Below are 23,024 nucleotides of genomic sequence, written 5' to 3'. Positions count from 1 at the left end.
TTCTGACAAGAGACCTCTGATGTTGTGCGAGGAATCTGCAGGGTTACAGCTTCTTACAGCTCCTCTTACCACCACGATTACTTTGGGCTATTCCTCCACATCTGCTCCAGTTGTTCCTTCAGCTTCTGGTAGTTCTCTGTCTCCTCATGCTCCTTCCCAATGTTGTTGTCTACTGGTATTACCACAGTCATCACTATGTCTGGTTGGTTGACCCGCAGCTGCTTGTCGGTCTGGAACTCAGAAGTCTCACAGGACATTAGGACCTTGCTGTTCTTGTAATCCATATGCAACACAGATGTTCCTGTACACTATCCCAGCCACTTGGTTGTATCTCTCAGGGTATGCAGTCCAAGCTTGTGTCTTGCATCCTGTTACTATGTGTTGGATAGTCTCTGGGGCGCCGTTGCACAGTCGGCAGTTTGGGTTCTGTCAGCTGTGGTAGAGTCCTGTCCTTTATGGTGCTTAGGGCCTGTTCATGTGCTGCCATGATCAGAGCCTCTGTGCTGTCCTGTAAGTCATCTTTTTCTAGCCGCTGGTAGGATTTCTGATGTCAGCTCCTTCTAATATATATATGAGCATCTCTGTCCAGAGGAGTGCAGTCCCAGAGTACCCAACATAATGTGCAGGACCTTCAGACTCCCAGGCCTCTGGTAGAAGACCTGGGCATAATGATTAGATAAATCAGACCCTTCAGGAGGATGGGCCCTATAGTTAGAGATTGTCACTATAGTCAAATTTAGAGGATACATCACATGTGTTAGTCAGTGCAAAAAATTATGCTAAAATGTCAAACTGGCATTAAGTGGCACACTGCACTGGGATGTTGGGGTGATGGCTACAAATGGCCTCTGTACTCCCATGGCATTAGCAAGGCTACACTTTTTTGGTGTCTTCATGGTACACTAAGATAGAGCAAATCTGCTTTTTCTTTTTCTATTTATGATTTTCAGCGACTCATTGCTCTTTTTAAGTAGTTTCCCAGCTGCATTGAGAACAACTACACACCTCGCAATAAAACGACTGAAGAAAATGATTGTGGGCCACTGGACGCAAAAATAATATTTATTTGTTTTGTAAAATTCAAATATCAAAGGAGAGGTACAAAAAAAACAAGCACTATTTGCCTGTCATATGATTTGCATTCAAATCACTCGTGTCGCATCAGCTTTGCCTCTGACATTTCCACTAGTGATGTGCGATACCACTGATTTCCTTTCCGATCCGATACCAAGTAATATTCAGGGTGGTATCGACGATACTGATCCGATACCGATACTTTGTACAAAACGGATTTTATTTATTGTATCTCAAATTATAGCGTCATAATGATTACAGGACATCAGAATACCTTCTTCTTATCACTTAATAATGCAGAGTTCATCATATAGAAATAAAAAAACTAAAGTTGTGTGCTATTTGAACACCTTGCCTGCCTGGAGGACTAAAGGACTCCGTGAGAGACTCTCACCCTAGCAGCACCTGTCCCTCTCCTCCTCTTCAGTTCGCCTCAACATACGCTCGTCATATTTTGTGATATGATTTACTCTGAGGTGTTTGACAAGGTTAGTGATGTTGCCACAACCATACATGCCAACCCTCCCGATTTTTCCGGGAGAATCCCACCTTTCTCCAGATTTTCCACCCGGACAACAAAGTTGAAAAACCATATCGCAGAATTCATAGCGCGGCCCAGCCAATTCCAGTTTCCAACAATGACGGCAGCGACTTAGTTTTAATATCACTCTTATTTCTCTTTCTGGGTCGCAAAAAAACTTTTAACATATTTTCAGGTGAGAATGTAGCTGTGTAAACTTCAAATATCTGAGCCGACCGACACATCGTCTTCAAACCCCCGCGGTCTTTCACCACTCGGGTTAAACATGATGTACAAGTCACTTTGATAACTTAAAAATGTTCTTGTTTGGCTTTTTCAGTGTTTTATTTGTTCGTGAGTAAATCGGTTTGGCTGAGATTAAAGTTATTAGATTAGATTAAATTAAATTAAACTTTATTATTCCCTCGGGAGGGTTCCTCCGGGGTTTTCACACAGCTGAATAAACGTCAAACAGAAAACTGATTAAACAGAAGAGTTTACGTCAGTGTCCGGTTATATTTTAGATAGCAAGGAGCAGACGGCAGAGTTTCACTCCACCGAGGGAGCTCGTGACGTACTACCCGGCTTTCTTTAGACCGCGAAGGCCGGTCCTCAGGTGGAAGCAGCCTCTGAATTTGGACACCCCCGCTGTTTCCGGGCCGGCCAATAATAACGGTGACATTTAACGTATTTTACCCGATAAATAAACCCTGTAAAATATATTTATCCGCCCAAACAGCCCTTTTGAATGTCTCCCTAATTCTGAGGTCTCAAGGTTGGCAAGTATGGCCACAACACCTCACTTTTTTTGCCACATTTATTGCAAACCACGGCTCAGCTGTTTGTGGAGGTAAAATACATCCGCACAATTACGCTCAGCCATTGTTGTGAGTGCGCACGCCAAGGGGCTGCGAGACATTTATACAGCCGTATTTCGCACATGACTATGAAAGGCGGAAGAGGAAGTAGTTCCTTTGAATGTAGGCAATCCGAATGTTATAGTTTCTTTCCACTGTGTTCCTGTTAATGATAAACTACAAATTTACTCTAAATTACTAAAATATCGATATTTTAATGTGAGAATCGATTCTAGAACATAAATGATTGGTATCGGAGGAATCGATATTTCAGGATCGATCCGCACATCACTAATTTCCACAGACCTGTCTGTGTTTTTGTTTCTGCAGGATGTGCAGCAGCTGCATCCCACGCTGATAAAACTTTTGTATTTCAGACGAGATGCAAAGTTACTTCCTACAAAGGCTTCTCAAACCGCTTCACCGCCAAGATCCGCGCATATTCAGCCCGACTTATAACTGACTGCTTTCGAAAGGAAATCACCAGAATCGTCGAGCGGTCGTTGATAAACGGGAGCCTGCTGGATGCAGTTTTAAGTGTTTTGTAAAGATTGCAGATGAAGTGTCTCGTATTTAAGTCGCCACATACAGGAAACGAGACAAAGAACGCCTCTGATACAGAACTGAAACCCGAGCCGATGAAGGTAAGGCTGCTTTTCGGTTGTCAGCATTGATTGAGCTCTAAGGCAGCATGTAGACGCTTCGCTGTAGCTGAATGGAGAAAATCTTACTCCGTCTCATTATCGAGAACACACATCCAACATACGGCTCCTGTAAGCTGTATTATTAAGTAAGTAAATAATTATTCTTAATTAGTATAATCATATATATTTAATGGTTTACATCTCATCGATAAATTTATCTAAACTACACTTGGTTTCCCTTACACATTAAAGTAAATTACGACCTTTAATTAATAATAACTGCTTTTACTTTGAAGGGGTTTAGACTGAACTGTTAGTCAGTCATACTGAAGGCAACTAGAAGCGACCTTATATCATTTTCTATTATCTGTGTTTATATGTGGTTCGCACTGCTAAATTCACTTCATGAACATTTAACCATAACATACCAATTCTTAATGAATATTTATCTATACATGTTTTATATTGTGTCTGTTATCTTGTCTCCAGCTGTCCTGGAGGTACAATATTTCACCTGAACTGTTTGTCTGACTTTGATGAGCCTTAAGCAGTATAGTCTCTGAACTTAATGTCATAGCTAGATTGATTTGCCACCTCATTTTTACTGCAATATCAAGTATAATCTATGCACAGATGTCTTAGAAACACTACTGATAAGGAAGCGGCTGTTAATATCCCTATGCAAAAATGGCTCAATTTTAATGAGAAGGGAAATATCACTAAAAATCCTGAATACAATTGACTTTAGAGTAAAGAGGTGTTCATTCTCCTAAAGTAAACATTAAAGCCTAACACTGTGTTGCTGCTTCAACATTTCATCCCCGGCTCTTTTGTTGCACCTTGGCAGCTTTGACAGAGCCATGTCCCCCGGCAGTCCTGTGAACTGAAGCGATGGAGAGCTCGTCCTCCACAGTGAGGCGGCGAGCATGGATCAACAGCAGCCGTCAGCGGGTCACTTTGGAAGACCCGGAAGGGCCTCTGTGCCCGTTCCCATCTGCCTCCATAGCGGACGATGATGTGTTCTCTGATGGTAAGAGCAGATTCTGGAACGTGGGAGGGATCGTCCTCCATGGTGGTTTATTATTAACTATCTTCAGCATACATCAAGTGACCAGCTGAACTTGAAGATACCTAAGTAGCTGGATACCCTGTTTATTGGGTAAAGAATAAATAGTGGGTTAAAAAATATATTTGTTGTGACCAATAGCAAAAATAACACGAGTTTATAACAGGATATACATGACAACAAGCGGCTAAGTGTCAGTTAATAATAGCACAATGCATGTGTTCCTTCAGTGGGGATCAATCATAATCTTAAGTGCGATTTCCACAGGTTGCCTTGCGGGAAAGATTGAGAACTGGCTTCTCAGCTGTGGGTAAGTCAACTTGTTTTACTGCTTGTTTTTCTTGTAAGATGATATTTTGAGCACTAAAGGACAAGTTGTAAGTCACTGGAAACTGGTTAACAAAGAGCAGCGCGTAGCAAGTGGAAACTCTCTGAAGTCAGGTGTTCCAGGAAGACGCTGCAGCAAGGCAGCCGCAGTATTGTTTTTCACCAAAGTCAACTTTGATGATGACTTATTATTGTTCCATTGGAAAAAAATAATTTTACAATGAACTTTAAACTATAAAACCAGTGCTCCGAACTGACCTTCTGCTGTCTTGGGAACACTTGTTTGCAGAAGATCAACCAGTGTTAAGTGTCACAGAAGGTACCTGTTACTGAGTATGATTAAAATATGTGGTCAGAGTATCAACATATAGATGTCTTCAGACGTAAGAATTTTTCATCACATACAAACTAAACCTCACAACTAACTTCTGCTGCTTCACTCTTTGTAATATTTCCTTATAGAAGAGGGAAAATGATATAACTAGGAGGAAATAATCATTTCCTTTTTTTTCCCATCAAACTGCTGCAAGGAACACAGACAGATTAGTTCACATTATGTCAGTTATCAAGAAGGAAGTTGCATTTAGTGGTCAATGAGTTTGCATAGTCTGCGTTTTCACTGAAATGGCCTGTAACACCAGAAAAGAGTACAGTAAAAGAAATAGGAGAGCGTAACCAGGCTAGTTTGAAGGAGTTATTACACCTACAAGAGGAAGCTGACAGATTCCAACAGTAAGTTGATTAAGAAGCAGCTCTCACGAGCTCTGGCAGTATCGTGCTGCAGATGAAGCTATCTATGCAAACTTAATCACTCGTTTGATAAAAGCATGACACTGATTGGATCTCACAGTGGGTGTGTTCATGTTTTAAATATTGGAATATTTTACAGGTCAGATGCCTGCTCAGAGAACAGCGGTCAGCTGAGTTTTGGTGAGTAGGAGCTGAAACAAACCTCAGCTTTAAAATATATTGGCATGCAGTATTACTTTTCATAATACTGCATACTGATACTTTTATCAGGGTTTCAGATTCTGATGTTATGTTATCAAATGTTTCTGTTGTCAGTGTTCTAAGGAGCTTGAAAAGAAAAGCGTCTGGACTTCTTTAACTTGCTTGAAGACGTTTCACCTCTCATCCGAGAAGCTTCTTCAGTTCTAAGGTCAAAAGGTGGAGAGTCCCAGATTTAAACCCAGTGGGAGTTTCCCCCCAAAGAGGGACAAAGGACCCCCTGATGATCCTCCACCTAATCACATGACCCAAGGTGTGAAAACAGGTGCAGGTCACAATCAGCCAGGGTTTCGGGTGAGCTCATTGTGAAACCTGGTTCCACCTTATCATGCGAATTCCTGAGGTCAGATGGCCCAGGATGTGAGTGGGCGTTAAGGCGTCTGGGAAGGGATCTCAAAACTTGATTATAGATGGCAGACAGTTGGTGTCGTAAACCACCGCCTCTGTTCAAAGATGGTCGCTCGCAGTGGACATAAATGGCTTCTTTCACTCCTCTTTCAAACCATCTGTCCTCTCGTGTGAACATTGGCATCCTCGAAAGAGTGACCTTTGTCCTTTAGATGCAGATGGACTGCTGAGTCTTGTCCCGTGGAGGTGGCTCTTCTATGTTGTGCCATGCGCTTGTGAAGTGGCTGTTTGGTCTCTCTCAAATCTCTCCACATTGGCCATCTGACCTCAGGAAATCACATGATAGGTTGGGGGGAGGTTTCACAATGAGCTCACCCGAAACCCTGGCTGATTGTGACCCACATCCGTTTTCACACCTTGGCTCATGTGATTAGTAGTAGTAGTAGAGGATCATCAGGGGGTCCTTTGTCCCTCTTTGGGGGGAAACTTCCACTGGGTTTAAATCTGGGACTCTCCACCATTTGACCTTAGAACTGAAGAAGCTTCTCGGATGAGAGGTGAAACGTCTTCAAGCAACTTACAGAAGTCCAGACGCTTTTCTTTTCAAGCTCCTTAGACTACGATGACCTGGATGACTGAGAACCTGCACAGACATGTTGTCAGTGTTCCTAATTTGAGCTGTTTTTCATTCAAATGAATCACCGAACCTCAAGGAGTTTATTATGTTTAACTATTACACGCAACAGCATTGTTTGTTCTGAGATTTTAGCCTGTTGTTAGATAGATGGTAGGCAACCTGATGATGTCATTATAGCTGATACAGATAAGAACCTTCAGAGGCCAAAGATAAACCTGTGTGTCAACTTTGGTTGCTCAGCTCCTATTTACGTACATGTTTGCAGGACAACAAATAGACGGATGTTTTGTGTGTCATAGTACGATAAGGAACTAAAGCTGTCAAAAGATTGTGGTGGAGTAAAAAGTAGAATTTGTTACTCCTTTGGAGATGCAGTAGACGATTTTAAGTTTTAATTTGCACGAAAACGAAATGGTGAGGTAAAATACAGGTTTCTCATATTTGCTACATTCATAATAATGTACATGGAGGAAGTCTACATTACATTTTTAAAATTTATTTTAAAAGTATTTCTCATGTAATTATTCATGTCTGTGACTTTCTTGTCTTCAGAGTCTGTGCTCCAAGCCGGTAACTTTGCTGATGACCTGGGTCTTGGAGCAGATGGTAAGCATACGCTGTATATGTTCATGCATGGGAAGACAAATATACATGACTGCATGCATACTTAGTGTTATCCTAAAGGAATTTTAGGAATTACATAGATTTTTGCCTGGGGTTAGCTCTCTGTGTCAGCTCCCTAGTACAAAGAGTGTGCGATGTGCCACTGAGTCAGTGTGAGAATAGCAAAGGAGTGTTTCTGGATAATTCACATTGATTGACTGGAGATGTCAAAGGTCCTGCCCCTTGCTCTCTCTGCTAACTCTTCTAAATCAGACTGAGTGTTTGTCTTCACGTGACTGCATCTAACATATTAATTCCTGTTAAAGGAAAAAGGAAACTGCAGATAATGACAACCCCAGATATTTCTTGAAAATAGTTTTGCATTAATTTCCTGAAGACGTAGCCATAACCACTACTTTTCTCATATTCATCTGAAGATTAGTCAAGCCCTTAAACTAACCTTCATGTGTTCTCTGTACAAATGACGTAATAGTTGCTTACCCTTGTAAAAGACTAATAATAGAGCAGACTATATTACTATAGGAAACTTGACTGTGCATCCTGATGTTTTTAAATCTCTGTTTATGTTCAAATTAGACTGAGCAGTTTATATGTCAGTGACACACCCAGTGTTGTGCAGTGCCATGAGGATGTTTTTTGAGAAAGCTTGAAAGATATTTTGTTTATAACTCTTATGTTATGTCATGAATGGGCACACTTATTAAAAAAAAATACAACTTTACACATATACAGATTCTTATGGATCACATGGAGATCATATATGAAAAAACTGTTATATGATTGTTGTTGTAGGGGTTAAGCAACAACATTAATAACCACCTAGCGGCTATTCGGACTCTGGAACAATAAGCTTAGTGGATTGTAAGCAAAGGTCACAGGTTTTAAGACTTGTTGCATAGACTGAACAAGAGGTCTGAAACATTCTTCAGATATTTTGGCCCATTTTTTCAGCAGTTTTTCAACAGTTGCTACAGATTTGTCGGCTGTAAATCTGTGATACAAATCTTCTGTTTCACTAAAACCCAAAGTTGCTATTATTGGATTGAGATATGGTAACTGTGGAGGCTCGTCCGGCCCCAACAACCATGTTACATTCAAAGTCACGTAAATCATCCCCATTCTGCTCAGTTTGAACTTCAGCAGGTTGTTTTCACCATGTCCACATGCCTAAATTTATTGAGTTGCTTATATGCGAATGACTGATAAGAAACTTGTGTTAATACGCAGCTGAAATTGTGTACCTAACAAAATTCCTTCTAATATTAAACAGATAATTCAACAAAAATACCAAAAACTAACTCACATATTTTCCACGTCTCTTACTGAAATAAAACTGAAACCATACAGTGTTCAAAGTACAAAGTTATTAAAGGTTTAAGCTGTCAAACAAAGAAAGCTCAGTCTTCATTTACACAGCCATTAATTAACAGAAGTTATTAATTTGAGACAGGTTGGTGTTGTTGCTTGTTAGAGATCTTGATTGTCCCTTTGCAGGAAGCATTGCATTAAATGAAGGAAGAGTAGCGCCGAAGGGGATTTTCTACATTTACTCACATCATAGAAATATATCTACAACTTTATATCCTCTGTAGCGTTTTGTCTTTCCTGATAAGTGAATTTCTTCCTTGAGCAACCCTGTGGTATTGTGCCTGGGGAAACTGTTGAACCCAGAGGTGTTGTAATTTATTTTAACATGCCTTCCTTGTTTCAGCTTCTGTGGTAGAAGATGGAGATGTTAAACCTGAGCCTGGGTGAGTAGTCAGCATATAAGCATGTAGTTATGGCAGTAGCAGCAAAACAGGAAAACAACAAATATTTGGTAAAGAACTGGTAGTCATAGGCATATAGCATAGGTGATCTTTACACTATATTAAAGGCATTTCTCATTTAATAATTTACTTGTAATATACAAAGCTTGCTGTGTGATTGTTGTCCATCATGTGACTTTATAATTTTACAAAATCAGTATTAGAGAAACGTAAATAAATGATCTAATGTTATTTATTTATAATTTTGTTTCACTGTGTGGTGACCAAGAAGCTTGGTGCGACAGCCGTCCTTCAGACAAAAGAGCAGGCTCACCAGGTCAGTGACCAACTCTTCCACACGTCAGAATAAACAGATCACGCACAAATAAAGGCTTTAACATGCAGGTTGGATGCAGTCTAACATCTGACACGTCTTATGTTCAGCACCCCACGTCAAGGACTATGTTTGCCATCAATGAACTTGGGCCACAGCATAACTTCTAGCTGCTTCTCTGCCTCAACCTGGAAAAGTACATCAACGTGAGTCTTTTAAAGGATTTAGTATTCGCCAAATTTTCAAAAATGGTTTTCAGATGACATGGTATACACCATTTCTAACATATTATTCACTATAGTGGTTGCATCTTTGATGCTTTGATGATTACATTAGCTGTAATACAACATTTTCTCTCCTTTTTCTCACACTAGTATATCAGATGTCCTCGAGTTGTGTTCAGAGGATGCAGAGGAGACTTTGTATGAGCTGGGTTTTGGCTGTGAGGAGCCACAGGTTACTGTGCGCATCCCTCCTCGTTTCTTTACCTTTCCTTCTCAGGCTCAGGGCATCAACTTCCGACTCTTCTTGGATTCACAAATAAGGCGGATAAGAGAAGAAGACCCCAGCCTCTCTCTTGCTAGTAAGACTATCTAGTTGTAGTTCTTCTGTTGGTTAGCTTGCTTTGACTTCTGTAGCTATAATCTGTATATAATTATTTGATCTGTGATAAGGTAAATTATATCCATTTATATAAGTCTCTTGATTCCCATAGGTCGTTTCAGACAGGTTCAAGTGCTGACAGCAATGGCCAACGCTTTCTATTCCCTGTACTCCCACGTGTCCCGCACTCCTCTCCAGAAACTGTCCACACCGGAGTTTACCTTCTCTTCCTCTGTGCAGAGGATCGAACGGTTCAGAAGCAGCATTCGAAGTGAGCCACGCTCTCCGGTAGAGAGGCTGAAGGACACTGTCAATAAGATGTGTCTCTACACGGGCTCTCCCCGGGGGTCTGACTCCACCTCTCCACAGCCTTCACCCAGGAAAAGATCCAGCCTGCCAGAAGTTGTGGATATAGTGTGGAAAAACAAGAGTGGAGTTAACAAGAAGCTGGATTTGGAGGAATGTAATAGCAATAATTCAGCTATGGATGTTAACCAGATCACAGACGGTGAAAATGGGCTGGAAACTCAACAGTCAACGACGGACATGGAGATTCTCGAGGACAGAAATAAAACCTGTGAAACGGAGATGGGGGATGATAATAAACAGCCAAAGGATGTTGACTCTGGTGAAAATGACTCCATGACTCAGGGTGTAAGAACATCTGTAGCATCATCATTATCAGAAGAAACTGTCATAGAAACCGACTCTGAATCATTTTCATGTCAGCCAGAGCCAGACTCATGTTTGACACAAACTAACAAAAGGACAGCGGAACTAAAGCCTGTTGCCAAGGTTACATACGATTTAATTTGCCCCCAGATAGTCGAGAGTGTACACCGGGCACCTTTTTGCAGTCAAAGGACACACAGTCCGGAAAGTTTGACTCCCCCAGAGAGAGAAAGCACAGATAAATCCTGTTCTGTATCACACAAATTCAGTCTACAAGCCTCCGTGACAAAGTCTAACCTGAATTCACACACAGACGATGTTGCCTCTTCAGGTGAGGCCACGCGGGGGGACGCATCTAGATCACTTCCTGTCTCGGAACCCAGTGGTAGCTACACTCATTACTGCATAACTGTGACTGGCTGGGAAGGCGATGATGTGCCATCCTCTTCTTCGAAAACATCAGATTCTAGTCATGCTTCGCATGGTTTCTATGGTGAGAAAAAGTCTCCTTCAGAGAAGCAAGGACAGTTTCTGAATCCTCTGATGCATCAGAGCCTGGGCAAGCTCTCCAGTAACCTTCAGCAGGTTAATTCCTTTGAGCTGGAAGAGGTACAGTAGTTTTACAATAGGCTTCATGTCGCTTGTTATCTCAGCACTACCATTTGAAAAGAGTTTAACAATGCTTGGCTGACTTTCATTAAACAAAAGCAAACTGAGTACGTCACAAACTGATTCAGTAAACATTTTCCAAACAGGCTCAAGTCATCATAATCATCATGATGAAAATGGTATAAATGGATATAACAAAATGATCAAATTATTACTCAAAAGCAATCTCACCTTCAAATATTCCATATGTTCTTTCCTCTGATAATGTTTGGTATTGGCGATGAACCATTTATGATTCATAATACGTGGGTGTTTTGTGTTGCTCACTTTGACCCAGAATACAGCCTGCATTAGGAATATGTCTTGCGCTTACATTTTTTCTCTTTCAAAAGGATTTTGATCATTGATTATTGTTTGTTATGTAAAGAAAAACAGGCCAAATAACAATATTATTTATCAGAAGTATTGAAAACCTAACCAAATGATACAAAAGAGGCTCTTATATTCACTTATATTTGGCTTCAAACACTGTATAGTGATAGACATCTATGATGCAATGACTTCTTCAGCTCTTGCTGTGTGTAATTGTTCATGAAATTATTTTTAAACAGTTACTAAGCAGGCATTCCCCTTGTCTTTTTAGGTGCATAGTGCAGGAGAGGAAGACTTGGGACAGTCAGAAACTCCAAGAACTACAACCTCACCATTTTCAAAAAAACATCCATACAAAGGTACCCTGTGTGCTCACATCTCATTTGAGGAACTTGACTTTTATTTTGTGAACACAGTTTATGGGAATTTGACTTGTCACAGTTTTAAAATAGCTGTTTGCAGTTAGCAGTGGTCATAAACTCGCTGACAGAAAAAAAAAGAAGATGCACACAGTTATAACAGTTAAAATGTGTGAAGTCAAAGGGTGTTACCATGTAACACTGCTCAGCTACATGTGAATAAACTTTGAGCTTACTGGAGGTCTTGTGTTGAGGTCAAATGAGGAACTGAGTAATTCAGGCAAACCCAGGTATAAAAATATACACTACTCGTGCTGGGTTGGACCCCTTTTTGTCTTGAGAACTGCCGTAATTCTTCACAGATTCAGTAAGGTGCTGAAAGCCTGCCTCAGACTTTCTATATTGAAATGACAGTACTGCGCACATCTGTGATGGGAATCTCCCATTCAAGCACATCCCAAAATGCTGTGTTGCACTGAGATCGGGTGTGTGTGGAGGTCATTTCAGTACAGCGAACCCACAGTGATTTGAGCTTTGTGACGTGGTGGTGGAAGCAGCCATCAGTAGATGGGTACGTTGGAGTTATAAAAGGATTGTCAGGAGCAAACAATGCTTAGTTCATACTAAGGGGGCCAAAGTGTGCCAAGAAAGTATCACCCACACCATTACACCACCACAGGTCTAAACCACTGATGCAAGGCAGGATGGATCCGTGCTTTCATGTTGTTTACATCAGAATCTGACCACACCATAGGAAGGTTCAATGCTTCAATGTCCGATGTGTTGTGTGTTCAGAGATGCTCTTCTGCAAGGCCATTCTCCTCTGACATCCACAAGGAATTTTTCACCCACATAATTGCTGCTCACTGGTTATTGTCTTTTTTTTGCACCATTCTCTGTAAACCTTAGAAATGCAAAGAGCAGCCCATCTGGCACCAACAACCACGCCACGCTTCATATCACTTAATCTAAATCACCTTTCTTGCCCATTCTGATTGTCAGTGTGAACTTCACTAGGTCACCTTGATCATGTCTGAACATGAACATGCCTGACTTGCAGCCATGTGATTAGTCAATTAGATAAATGTGTTAATGACTGGTCGTACCTGCTAAAGTGGCTGGTGTGTGAATGTTTGAGCATGAATATGAATTCAGCATCACATGAGAGCTTGACAGATGTGTACACAAGTAGCTCTGCAGGTGTGTGTTTCTGTGCCTATGTAGGTCAGTGTGCTGCTGCACTTGTGCTGCACTTCCCAGAGTTTGGAGAACATATCTGTGTTTGCTCCCTCGTATAGGTGAAGTGGTCCGCGGTGACAGTATGCAGTCGGACAGCAGCGGCTACGCAGACGAAGAAGTCAGCCCCTCATCAGACAGACACAGCAGATGACAGAAAGCTCATGCAAACAGCATGTACGGCAGTGCCTGAGTTTGTGAAACTCTGCCGAGGACTTCCTATCAAAATAAAATCATCGTACTGTAAGACTTGCTCATGTCACGATTTTAAAGGTTTTTTTCAGTGAGAATATTTTTGAACAAAGTATTAAGTTTTTCCATTGTGCTCATATTTAACAAAGATTATTGTATTCTTAATAAGTAGACAGTGGAAAATCTTTTATTTAAATGGCAATCTAGTCATAATACAGGTGAAAGGCTGCATTTCAAAGATTATTCCTGTGGAGCTAACGTTTTACTTCCATTTATTGTTTTTGTATCACAGCAGAGGAGCATCACAAGTTTAATGTCAGCATCACCATCAGTTTCATGCACCTTGAACTCAGTGTCAGTGTGAATAAAACTACACAAATGTGTCCATCCTGCATTGAGCGACAGACGTTTTCTGTAGTAGTGCAAAAAATAATTTTATTAAATGACTTCACAGCATTTTACCAACTAACAGCTACAGTAAGGCAAGGTGAAGTGACACAACAGGCAGTTACACTGAATACTCTGGAAGCGAGTCATCAGCTTTTATGTGGAAACTTATCAGTCACATCAACAGAAAAACAAGGGGATTGTTTTAATACTTTTGGAAGTCCACATGACATGATGGCTTTGTCTGGTGTGTGATATTGAAAGCTTAACACACGAGAGTGAGTTTAATGTTGAGAAGAACAAACATTTATTATAAAACTCACTGTACCGCTTCCTTTTTCTGCCAACACATAGCTGTGTCTTTATCGCAACAGAAATTAATTTACAAACTTAACGTAAAGTGTGAGAAAGAAAAGAAATTAGACTGTGACACATCATGAAACTACGTGAGGGCAATTCATAACGGAGTTTCCAAAATATTAATGTTCTTTAGAAAACATAGCCAAACATTCAGAGCACAGCGCAGCAGACAGTCAGCTTTAATTTGGGGGTTTTAAATGTAAGAGCCTCTAACAGTGTTTTGGGGGTTGCTTAGCTTTGTTTGTTTGGAAAGTTAAAAAAAAGGTTTGCTTACACGGCAAAAGTAGTCGTTCTGAAACATAATAGACTAATTTATGTCACTGCGTAACGGACTGATGTAAAGCCAGCATGGAGGCTAGTTTGACACATCATGAGTAATGGGAAGCTGCCTTTGCTGAATCTTACAGTAAAACTATTTTACTCCTCTGAAGACCCAGTGACATGCTTTTATTTCCATGGAAACAGCAATGTGAAACATTTCATTAAATAAAACCATTTTCAACTCCCTGATTTAACATCAAAGTTACCTTAAAAAGCCCAGAACATTAAAAACATTATCAAGACACTGGGATTTCAGATACCACTGTGTCAGTTCAACTGACCAATTAGAACATATGGGGGAGGGGTGGGGGGGTCTATTGTAAAGGCCGCACAATAATATAAGTGGACTGTTTCAGAGAGAGGGCAACAAAAGGTGTAGCCACAAATAATGTGTTTATTAAACATTAAATCATATAAACCTAATCTAACAGACCCAAACAAAGAACTAGCATGTGACAGGGGGGCTATTTTCATACTAAAACCAACATTTTTTAACACTTGTGTGTAAAATGGTTAATCTTCAAGATGATTGTCCTATGACAATAACTCAGCAGTCTCTTTTTCTTAATTTTTCTTCAAGTCTGGGCTCTTTTAGGTCCGTGCATGAAAACAGGGATTTAACAAAGCAGCAGTGAACGGATGACTCCACTCCATTTTCTTCAGACCCCTTTCACGCCCTGGTCATTTCACGGCATCAGAATTTTATCTCAAGTAATTTGCAACGTATAGTTTACCACGATAGCACCATTTATAAATTCAGATGAAAACAACTAGGGTGATATAAAAAAGTAAAAATACATAATTAGTGATAAATATTGTAAAGTGATTTTTTTGGGGGGGGGCAACTAAATCTTCATTGGCATCATCAATAGGACTTTTAAAAAATCTCGGGGCATAAAGAGTCTTCATTTCTAAATTTGAGGTAATTCATGTTATTTGAGTTCATCACAAAAGTGCCTCCGTCATCCAAAGTAGAAATTTATGATGGCATTTTGTAGTGGTGAGTTCAAGTCTGTGAGGGAGGGGGGCTGACACGCTTGTCATTTCCCTCCTGCCATGATTTTGAGGTACTGCAGTGCATTGTGGGCTGCGTTGGCTCGGGCACCATCTATGTTTGGGGCGAAGCCGTGACACACGGTGATTGGCTGCGTGGAGAGCTCCACGAGACACTGACACAGGCCGCTGAGACTGCGCTCCTCTGAGAACAGAAGGAACAAAATACAAAATCACGAGTTTCATTTTTATTATAAAATTGATATTTACAGGATTGCTGCTACTTTTTAAATAATATCATAACATATGTGTGGTGTACTTCAGAATGAAAGATTTGACAGTTAACATTGTTATTAATACTGTACATCTAATTCAATGTACCGTTATCATATACAGGCATAATAATAATATGATCAAAACTACTGTAACTAAAACATATATAAGAATATAGTAATAACTACCCTCATCTACTGCGTACTTTAAGAAAAACTAACACTTTTGTCACGATTACATAGATCATATAGTTTGCAGAAGATAAAATAATGACCGTGACAGGTTTTAATACTAAAAAAAAGAAAGAAAATGTGTGTTAATTACACAAATAAATCGAGCAGAGATAACAAACAAATGCCAATAATTCGATTCATTAATGTAAATCTGCTACGTTAAACTGTTGTTTCGGTGAAGAGCTTTAAGCGCCTTGTGATTTGGCGCTATATAAATAAAATTGAATCGAATTGAAACTGTCCACATTAAAAAAATGGTTCTACATAAAACCAAGATAACAAGCAGCTGCAGGCTACTTCCTCAATATCTGGTGACAGTAATAACGACCACAACACAGCTTGCCTTTTTTTTATGGGCATGACATCAAAATCTACCCTGTATCCTCTGCAAGTGCGTGCAGATGGTGCAAACCAGATGTGAAACAGTAAGAGGCTTTCACAACCTAACAGATCTTAAGCAGCGCAGTGAAAACTCCACTGAATTACCATATTTAACAGATACTAACAAAAATGCAGCTCTTCCTGTCAGCAGGCGCATCAGCAGCGGCTCTTTACGCTTTGTATACCATCCTCCTTTTAACGAGAATGCAAGAACGCAAGAGAGAAGTGTGACAGGTACGGTCTGTGAACTCACCAAGGTCCAGGTAGCTGACATCAAAGCGCTGCTCCAGAGACAGTTCACTCAGCAAAGAGCAGAAGTTGGAATCAGAGGGCATGCCCAGAGGGTGGCTGCGGAGTTGGAGGATCTTCTCACCGGCAGAGTTACGCAGAGAATCCCACGTGCAGCTGAAGCCTTTACTTTTACCCGACTCCGCTCTGCTGCCCATGTTCTGTGCATGCAGGAATTAATGGACAATGTCATTACGTGCAATAACCATGAGACAGAAGAGTAACAACAGAGCATATGAATCAGAGATTATGCTAAATTAATAATGCTTCAGGAAATACAGAAAAATGAAATTTACAAAAATAGTTTGTTACTACGTAGAAGTGAACTAAACTCTAATTCCTCTAATGATGCTTAATAAACATTTGTCAGTCAGTGTAACAGCGTTTGATTCCCACCATAGTAAATGTATCATCTTCGGCATCAGGATCATTGCTGGTCCTCATATCTACGGGGACATCATGTATGCGTGACAACATCTTAGCTGCTGCGTTTCTCTTGGCTAGCTTCTTAGATGTACCACTTCCTGGAGAGGAAGAGGAGATTGCATCAGAAACCAAAAGATGTGCTTGATATCTCTTAAGTTTTCATGCTTTAAGAGAGTAAGTCAAGGAACGTCACAACTTAGTTGACCAGTGTGAAAGGTGTAACAAAAGATATATGATTTTGCTCAGTTTTATTAAGCTGTTTTCTATCAATAATATTTCATTAGTGAACACACACACACCCACACACAAAATTGTGTTTTCATGTCTTTGTGGGGACATCTAATTGACACAATGCTTTTCCTAGCAGCTTACCTTAACCATTAAAATTGAATGCCTAACCCTAACTGTAACCCTGACACTAAAACCACATTTTGAGTCTCAAAAATGAAACTCGTGGGTCAGGCATTTTGTCCCCACAAAGATATGTAAGCATGGTACACACATACACACATACACACGCGCACGCAGGCTGAGAGATTGAAACAAAGCAACGTACCGATTTCTACAAATCTCTCCACTCTGCAGGTCATGGTGAACTCTTTGCGATGTGCTGGACCAGACTCTTGAGTGACCGTGTACTCTGGCAAACGCCATCCTTTCTGCACCACCAGCTCCTGACAGAACAAAGTAAAAAAAGAAACCAAAAGTTGGAAAATTTATAAGCCGCAGAAATAATGAGAGCAAAATGAAACCTTGGTAGCTGTCTGCGTTTACCTGCAGAGCCCCTACAGGGTTGCATTCAGACTGCTGTGAAGTGCCTGTGGTCTTCATCTCTGACTGGGCACTACACAGAGGTTGAGAAAAAACAAAAAAGGAAACAATGAAACCACACAACGCTCTATCTTACTCTTGTTAAGTGTTGAAATGCTCTTCATAACATTCAGGCTGGCCTGCTTATTAGATGTTTAAAGCAGACTAAGCTGTATGGATAAACACTTTTAAATAATTTTAACTGTAATGAGGTTGTTTTATAAGAAAATAAATAAAAATTAAACAGAAAAACTGACCCATCTGCATCAGTAGACACATCAACCCCAATAAACCCGTCTACTCCAATACCAACTCCAGCAGGACCTCCGAGGCCTCCCTTTAGCATCTTCAGAGCAGCCTCAGCTGCTTTGTGCTTGGCTGCCTTCTTGCTGGGCCCCTGGCCGGTGCAGCTGATCTCTCCAACGGAGACGCGGAACGTGAAGTTGGGCTGGTGGGCCTGTCCCTCGGCCTTCAGCAGGTCATACACTGGGGTCTTGCCTATCCGCGTTCCATACTCCTGCAGCAGACTGATGGGCGTCTTTCCGGGATTCACAGCCAGCATTTGCTCAATACTACATAAGAGAAAAACCTCGCATGAGACAGACTCTCCAGAAACACCTTTTCATGCAAACAAGAAAAATAATTGTATATAGGGTTTAATATACTGTGTGTAACTTCATAGTTTTACTTTGTTATTTCTTATTTATTTTTATTTTCATTTTTATATCTATATTTATTTTATTTTTTAATCACTCTAGTTTTTTATTCCATTAAAAAATTAAAACAAAAACTATTAGGAGAGTAAAAATCTCACTAAATATTACGGGGAACTATATTTTTGATACTTTTTCTATATATTTTGAATTCTCTGTCTTCAAATTAGAGTTACAGAAACAATTACAGTTACATATATCTATGCTTATATTCACCAATTAAAGGAGATTTTAATTCCCCTGAAACTTGACAGAAATATCAAATAATGTTGACAGAAGAGTAGAATAAAAAAATGAAGTAAAAAGAAGAAAAATGCAATGATTTCAAAGTCTGATCTGTATAAAAATATATGGCTGCAAAAATGATCATAAAACATCTGTGCAAAGTTGTGCTTCATTCTCACTGGAGAAACCAAACAGCCACTTCATAAATGCACGGCACAACACAGAAGAGCCACCTCGACAAGACAAGACTCAGCTGTACGTCTGCATCTAAAGGTCAAAGGTCACTCTTTCAAGGATGTCAATATTCACATTTTGGACAAAGAAGACAGTTTGAAAGAGGAGTGAAAGAAGCCATCTATTTGAAGCACCATTTTTGAACTCTCCGCCACCTATAGTGTAGTTTTGCGATCTCTTCCCATGTAACTCACATGATAGGGTGAAGCAATGTCTCACAGTGGGTTCACCCGAAACCTCTGCTGATAATGACCAACACCCTGTTTCACATCTTGGCCCATGTGATGAGGCACATGATCAACAGTTGCTTACAATCTAGGACTTTCCAGCATTTGGTCTTAGAACTGACGTAGCTTCTCAGATGAGAGGTAAAACATCTTCAAGAAACTCAAAGAAGTCCAGTCCCTTTTCTTTCCAAGGTCCTTAGATTACGATGACCTGGACGACTGAGAACCTACACAGACATTTCTTTCTCAAGCCTTCAAGTGCAAGCTGTCCACAGTAATGTGCTTTAATAATGAATAATTCAGTGTTACAACTAGATAAGCTCTATGGAGCTCAGGTCCTCAAACAAGGATAGACTTAGACCAAAAAAACAAACAAAAAAACCTTTTAGTGGAGATTTCCTGTTTAATGCACGTGCTGTAGATCAATACAGCCATCGCTGATCTAATTATTCATTAATAGTCACTTTCTATGGGAAAGGGGAAGCTTACAAAAGTTTTCAGTGTGAGTGTAGCCACTTTATTATCGGAGAGTCTGAACACAGTGTGGAAACGGAGTAAAACACCACGAATGTCACCAAAGTCTCCAGCAGCCCCGATGCCGTCATTCTGGCGTCACAGTTTTGCAACATGCAGCTGTCAGGAAAAAAAATGCTAGCAGCTCGTGTTTACAGCTCTGTTTCTGAAACCCTACTAAAAGCCAGCCTCCTCGTCTTGTTTGTTACTGGAGGAGGAGTGTGGTGGTCTGACCGGGGGAGCTGTTAGCTTAGCTTTACCTGGAGCACCCGGAGTTTCTCTTCCAGCTGTCCGATGCTGTCTCGTCGTTCATTCCCTATTTCACGCAGACAGAGCCGGTCGGTTTCGGATGGCAGATCCCCCCCACCAAAACAGACACTTGCTTTCATCAGACGCTGTTTATTGTTCCCCCTTACAGATGATGAGGCGACGGCATAAAGCAAAGCCCCCCCGTCACTGCCGCCCCGACAGACTACAATAGCGGAGTCCTCTGGCGCGATGATATGACGTCATCGGCTCACTGCGAAACATCTGTTTTGGCACATTTAACGTTGAGATTTCACGAAACATGTCTTTCTATGGATGGTACAGACAGAAGTAAACAACAGGCGTCAATCCAAGTATTTATGCACATTAGAGAGGTAAAAGATTCAGACATTCTTCTTTCGGCTGTTCCCTGTAGGGGGCGCTAAACACACCATCTGCTGTAGCATCGTCTTCTGTCACACCACCCTACTACATGTCCTTTTTCGCTGCATCTATGGATCTTCTCAGTGGTCTTCATCTTTCCCCCAGCTTGGCAGCTTCATCTCCAGCTCAAATCTCAGCATCTTCAGCTCTGCCTGCTGTCTTTTGTGAGAGCCATCATCTCCAAACCGTGAACATGGTCCACATTTTTTGGTAAATGATCGCTTTCACGGTAGCCAATCTTCCACCTCAGGCCACTGAGGATTTAAAAACAGATTGATAAGAAAATAGAGAAGTCCTGCATCACGTTGACTTACATTTGTTACTTAACTTTTAAGTTATTTGTTTAGCCTGTAAATAAAAAAAATGGCCTTACAGTTTATTTTTTTACAGTAATTTCTACAGTTGTATATGTTTTGCATGAGGTAGCTACACTGTGTATGTGCCCAATTATAGGCTACAGATTTTGATAAGTTTTACTGGGAATGGTGTGGTGTTCCTAAATGTAACCAGAAGAGGGCGACAGTTAGCTATAGATTCCCCCTGCTGACAGCCCTCCCTGTCGGGTCCCTGGGATGTCCAGCACCTGTCATATCCACTACAGACCAACGTGGCAACACGAGAAATTCCTTTCGTGTAGTGGACTGACCACCCTAAAGCTGAAAATAAGGTTTCGAAATCAGATATGCCCCAAAGTGTTTATTCTGAAAACATCCAGAGTTAAACCTCTACATGGAATAAAAAGGTTATAAACTTTCAAAATAAACATTTTCAGCACTTTTAATTTATTTTAAACAATTACAATGAAAAATAATTTACCCAAGTAAATGTTTTTACAATGATATTACAGTCAGGCAGCTCTTTTAATTTGGGATCTTTTTCCCTGCTTGGTTTGGAAAGATGTGTCTTCATAAATAGCCAAAGGAACCGTGCAGACCCCAGAAATCATCTGAACCCACAACGTCAGAGTCTCCTTTCCAAATTATGTAGCAGCGCTTTCGTAAAATGTTTCATTTTATTAGCATTTTCCACCTTTCCATGAATTATCTTTAATTCCGGGGATCAACAATTAATCCCATGATGGTGCGCTTGCAAAGCCCTGCTGGCCACTGTCGAACCGGAGCTCTGAAAACTTCGTCCACTGGCATCAGCGTGTCAGTGTGGATAAGCCCGCTTTGCCAAACGCAACACAAAGTGAACTGGCCATGACAATGAGTAGAGCTGCCTCCCATTTGAACTCCTAAACCTACAATCCGAGCAGCGTGATTTATCACTGACCTGAGTATCTGTGACCGGAGTGCACCCCTCCTCCTCATTACTCATACTTTCAGCGTTAATTTGTCTTATTCTCCGAGACTTTATTTATCAGCTGAAGGCTCCAATTTATTGACCTATAATGTGATAATGTAAGCGTTTTTATTGAGCTTGTGGTTAAATCTTTGACTGAATGAGATCAGCGATGAATGCCATCTCTTAGCAGTTACAGTATACTTCATCCAAATTGTATGCGCACATCCACAAACACACTTTCCTTTTCCCTGCCTTGGCCTGGTGCATTAGTATGTGTGGTTCTTTGCTTGCCAAAATCATCAGTAGATATCTTGAAGCCTCGAGCTGCTCTTTTTCCCTCCTTCCACAATATGATGTGTTTCCTTTTTTGTGTGTGTTTTGATCCTTCTCTTGCGGCCAGGCTGCGCTGTGGTGAGGCGCGGGTTCGAGTGGCGCTCCTGTGTTATTTTTGGCAGCAGCAGTGGTTGGTGGCTGTTGAGGAGAGAGGAGACAGAAGGGGGATAGCATGAAGACCAAAACCAAGGCTGTTTAAGGGATTTCTGTCTGAAGGAATTGCTTTGTAATGATCGCACACTCATTATGGATGTGCGTGCGTGCATATACATTCACTCACGCACACAGAAAAAAAAAGCTGGCATGCACATTTGTTCATTTAACACTTCTCAAACACCTCATATACATGCTCCCATTCACGGACCACACACTCTGTGGCTAAATTGCCCAAGCTGTGATTTCTTTTTTCTTTTTCACTGAATCTACACGATCCACTAGCTGTCATTTGAATATATCAGCACAGTCACACATTTGGTTAAATTTCTGTGTTTCTGTCACACTGGGAGTATCTTTTGCTGTGAATGTTCTCTCTTTCTCTGATGGAACCAGACTGAGACTGACATGCTCAGGCAACACGCAGCGTCAGACATTCACGCCCCTCCCTCTGCGCTTCTGAAAACACCATTTGAAAAAGATTTTCTCCGACTCCGCTCTTGGCCACAGATCAAGAGAACGTTATTACTCGACTTTATTTATTTATATATTGTGGTGGTAATGTGTGTGAATGTATGCGCGCTTGTACGTATGTGTGAGTGAGTGATATGTAATTGTGTATGTATGTGTGTTAACCCGCAAAGATATTTCAATTTCTTCAGAATATTAAATAAACATGCAGCAGCAGCAGCAGCAGCTTCAGTGAAGCGCTGCCTGCCAGTGGGTTTTGGGTTGGATGGGTGGCGGTGGTGGTGGTGGTGAAGGGGGAGAGGGGGTTTGTGGCCGTGGCTCTGGGGGGTTGAGGCAGCTCATGGTCAGGGCCCCCGCCGGACACACTGGCGCCTCGCGCTGGAGGACTTCTGAACCACCACACTCCTCCACCAAACCCTGCCAACCCTGGCTCCCAGCTCCCACTTCCAACCCAAATCGCTCCGTTCTCCTTCTGC

General features: G+C 41.0%; 2 protein-coding genes across 2 annotated transcripts; one reads left to right on the top strand and one right to left on the bottom strand.

Moving 5' to 3' along the window:
- The first annotated feature begins 3,986 nt into the window (after positions 1-3,986).
- tespa1 (thymocyte expressed, positive selection associated 1) lies at positions 3,987-13,192 on the top strand. The gene is made up of 11 exons (XM_085354715.1): positions 3,987-4,125; positions 4,429-4,471; positions 5,378-5,418; positions 7,034-7,087; positions 8,817-8,856; positions 9,143-9,190; positions 9,298-9,393; positions 9,562-9,770; positions 9,903-11,071; positions 11,715-11,802; positions 13,101-13,192. The coding sequence occupies exons 1-11, from the start codon at positions 3,987-3,989 to the stop codon at positions 13,190-13,192; spliced, it is 2,019 nt and encodes a 672-aa protein (XP_085210841.1).
- Positions 13,193-13,849: 657 nt separating this feature from the next.
- Positions 13,850-20,051, bottom strand: tarbp2 (TAR (HIV) RNA binding protein 2). The gene is made up of 7 exons (XM_085354714.1): positions 19,875-20,051; positions 17,960-18,274; positions 17,667-17,736; positions 17,449-17,566; positions 16,863-16,990; positions 16,432-16,627; positions 13,850-15,496 (listed from the first exon to the last, which is right to left on the bottom strand). The coding sequence occupies exons 1-7, from the start codon at positions 19,925-19,927 to the stop codon at positions 15,339-15,341; spliced, it is 1,038 nt and encodes a 345-aa protein (XP_085210840.1). The 5' UTR covers positions 19,928-20,051; the 3' UTR covers positions 13,850-15,338.
- Positions 20,052-23,024: the final 2,973 nt, after the last annotated feature.

The sequence above is a fragment of the Diplotaxodon limnothrissa genome, linkage group LG5 (assembly GCF_057381915.1).
Source record: "Diplotaxodon limnothrissa isolate DT_005_m linkage group LG5, D_limnothrissa_male_GT1.1, whole genome shotgun sequence".
In the NCBI taxonomy this organism is placed as follows: domain Eukaryota; kingdom Metazoa; phylum Chordata; class Actinopteri; order Cichliformes; family Cichlidae; genus Diplotaxodon; species Diplotaxodon limnothrissa.
The sequence above is the reverse complement of the archived record's forward strand: the minus strand, read 5'-3'. Positions and strand labels throughout refer to the sequence as shown.

Excerpts from the sequence above, each read along its gene's own strand:
- tespa1 (XM_085354715.1), top strand. The coding sequence starts at position 3,987 with ATGGAGAGCTCGTCCTCCACAGTGAGGCGGCGAGCATGGATCAACAGC. Across the intron at positions 9,191-9,297 it reads CAAAAGAGCAGGCTCACCAG|CACCCCACGTCAAGGACTAT; the intron begins GTCAGTGACCAA and ends TCTTATGTTCAG. Across the intron at positions 9,394-9,561 it reads ACCTGGAAAAGTACATCAAC|TATATCAGATGTCCTCGAGT; the intron begins GTGAGTCTTTTA and ends TTCTCACACTAG.
- tarbp2 (XM_085354714.1), bottom strand. The coding sequence starts at position 19,927 with ATGAACGACGAGACAGCATCGGACAGCTGGAAGAGAAACTCCGGGTGC. Across the intron at positions 18,275-19,874 it reads AGAAACTCCGGGTGCTCCAG|TATTGAGCAAATGCTGGCTG; the intron begins GTAAAGCTAAGC and ends TCTCTTATGTAG. Across the intron at positions 15,497-16,431 it reads TGTCAGCTACCTGGACCTTG|AGGAGCGCAGTCTCAGCGGC; the intron begins GTGAGTTCACAG and ends TTCTGTTCTCAG.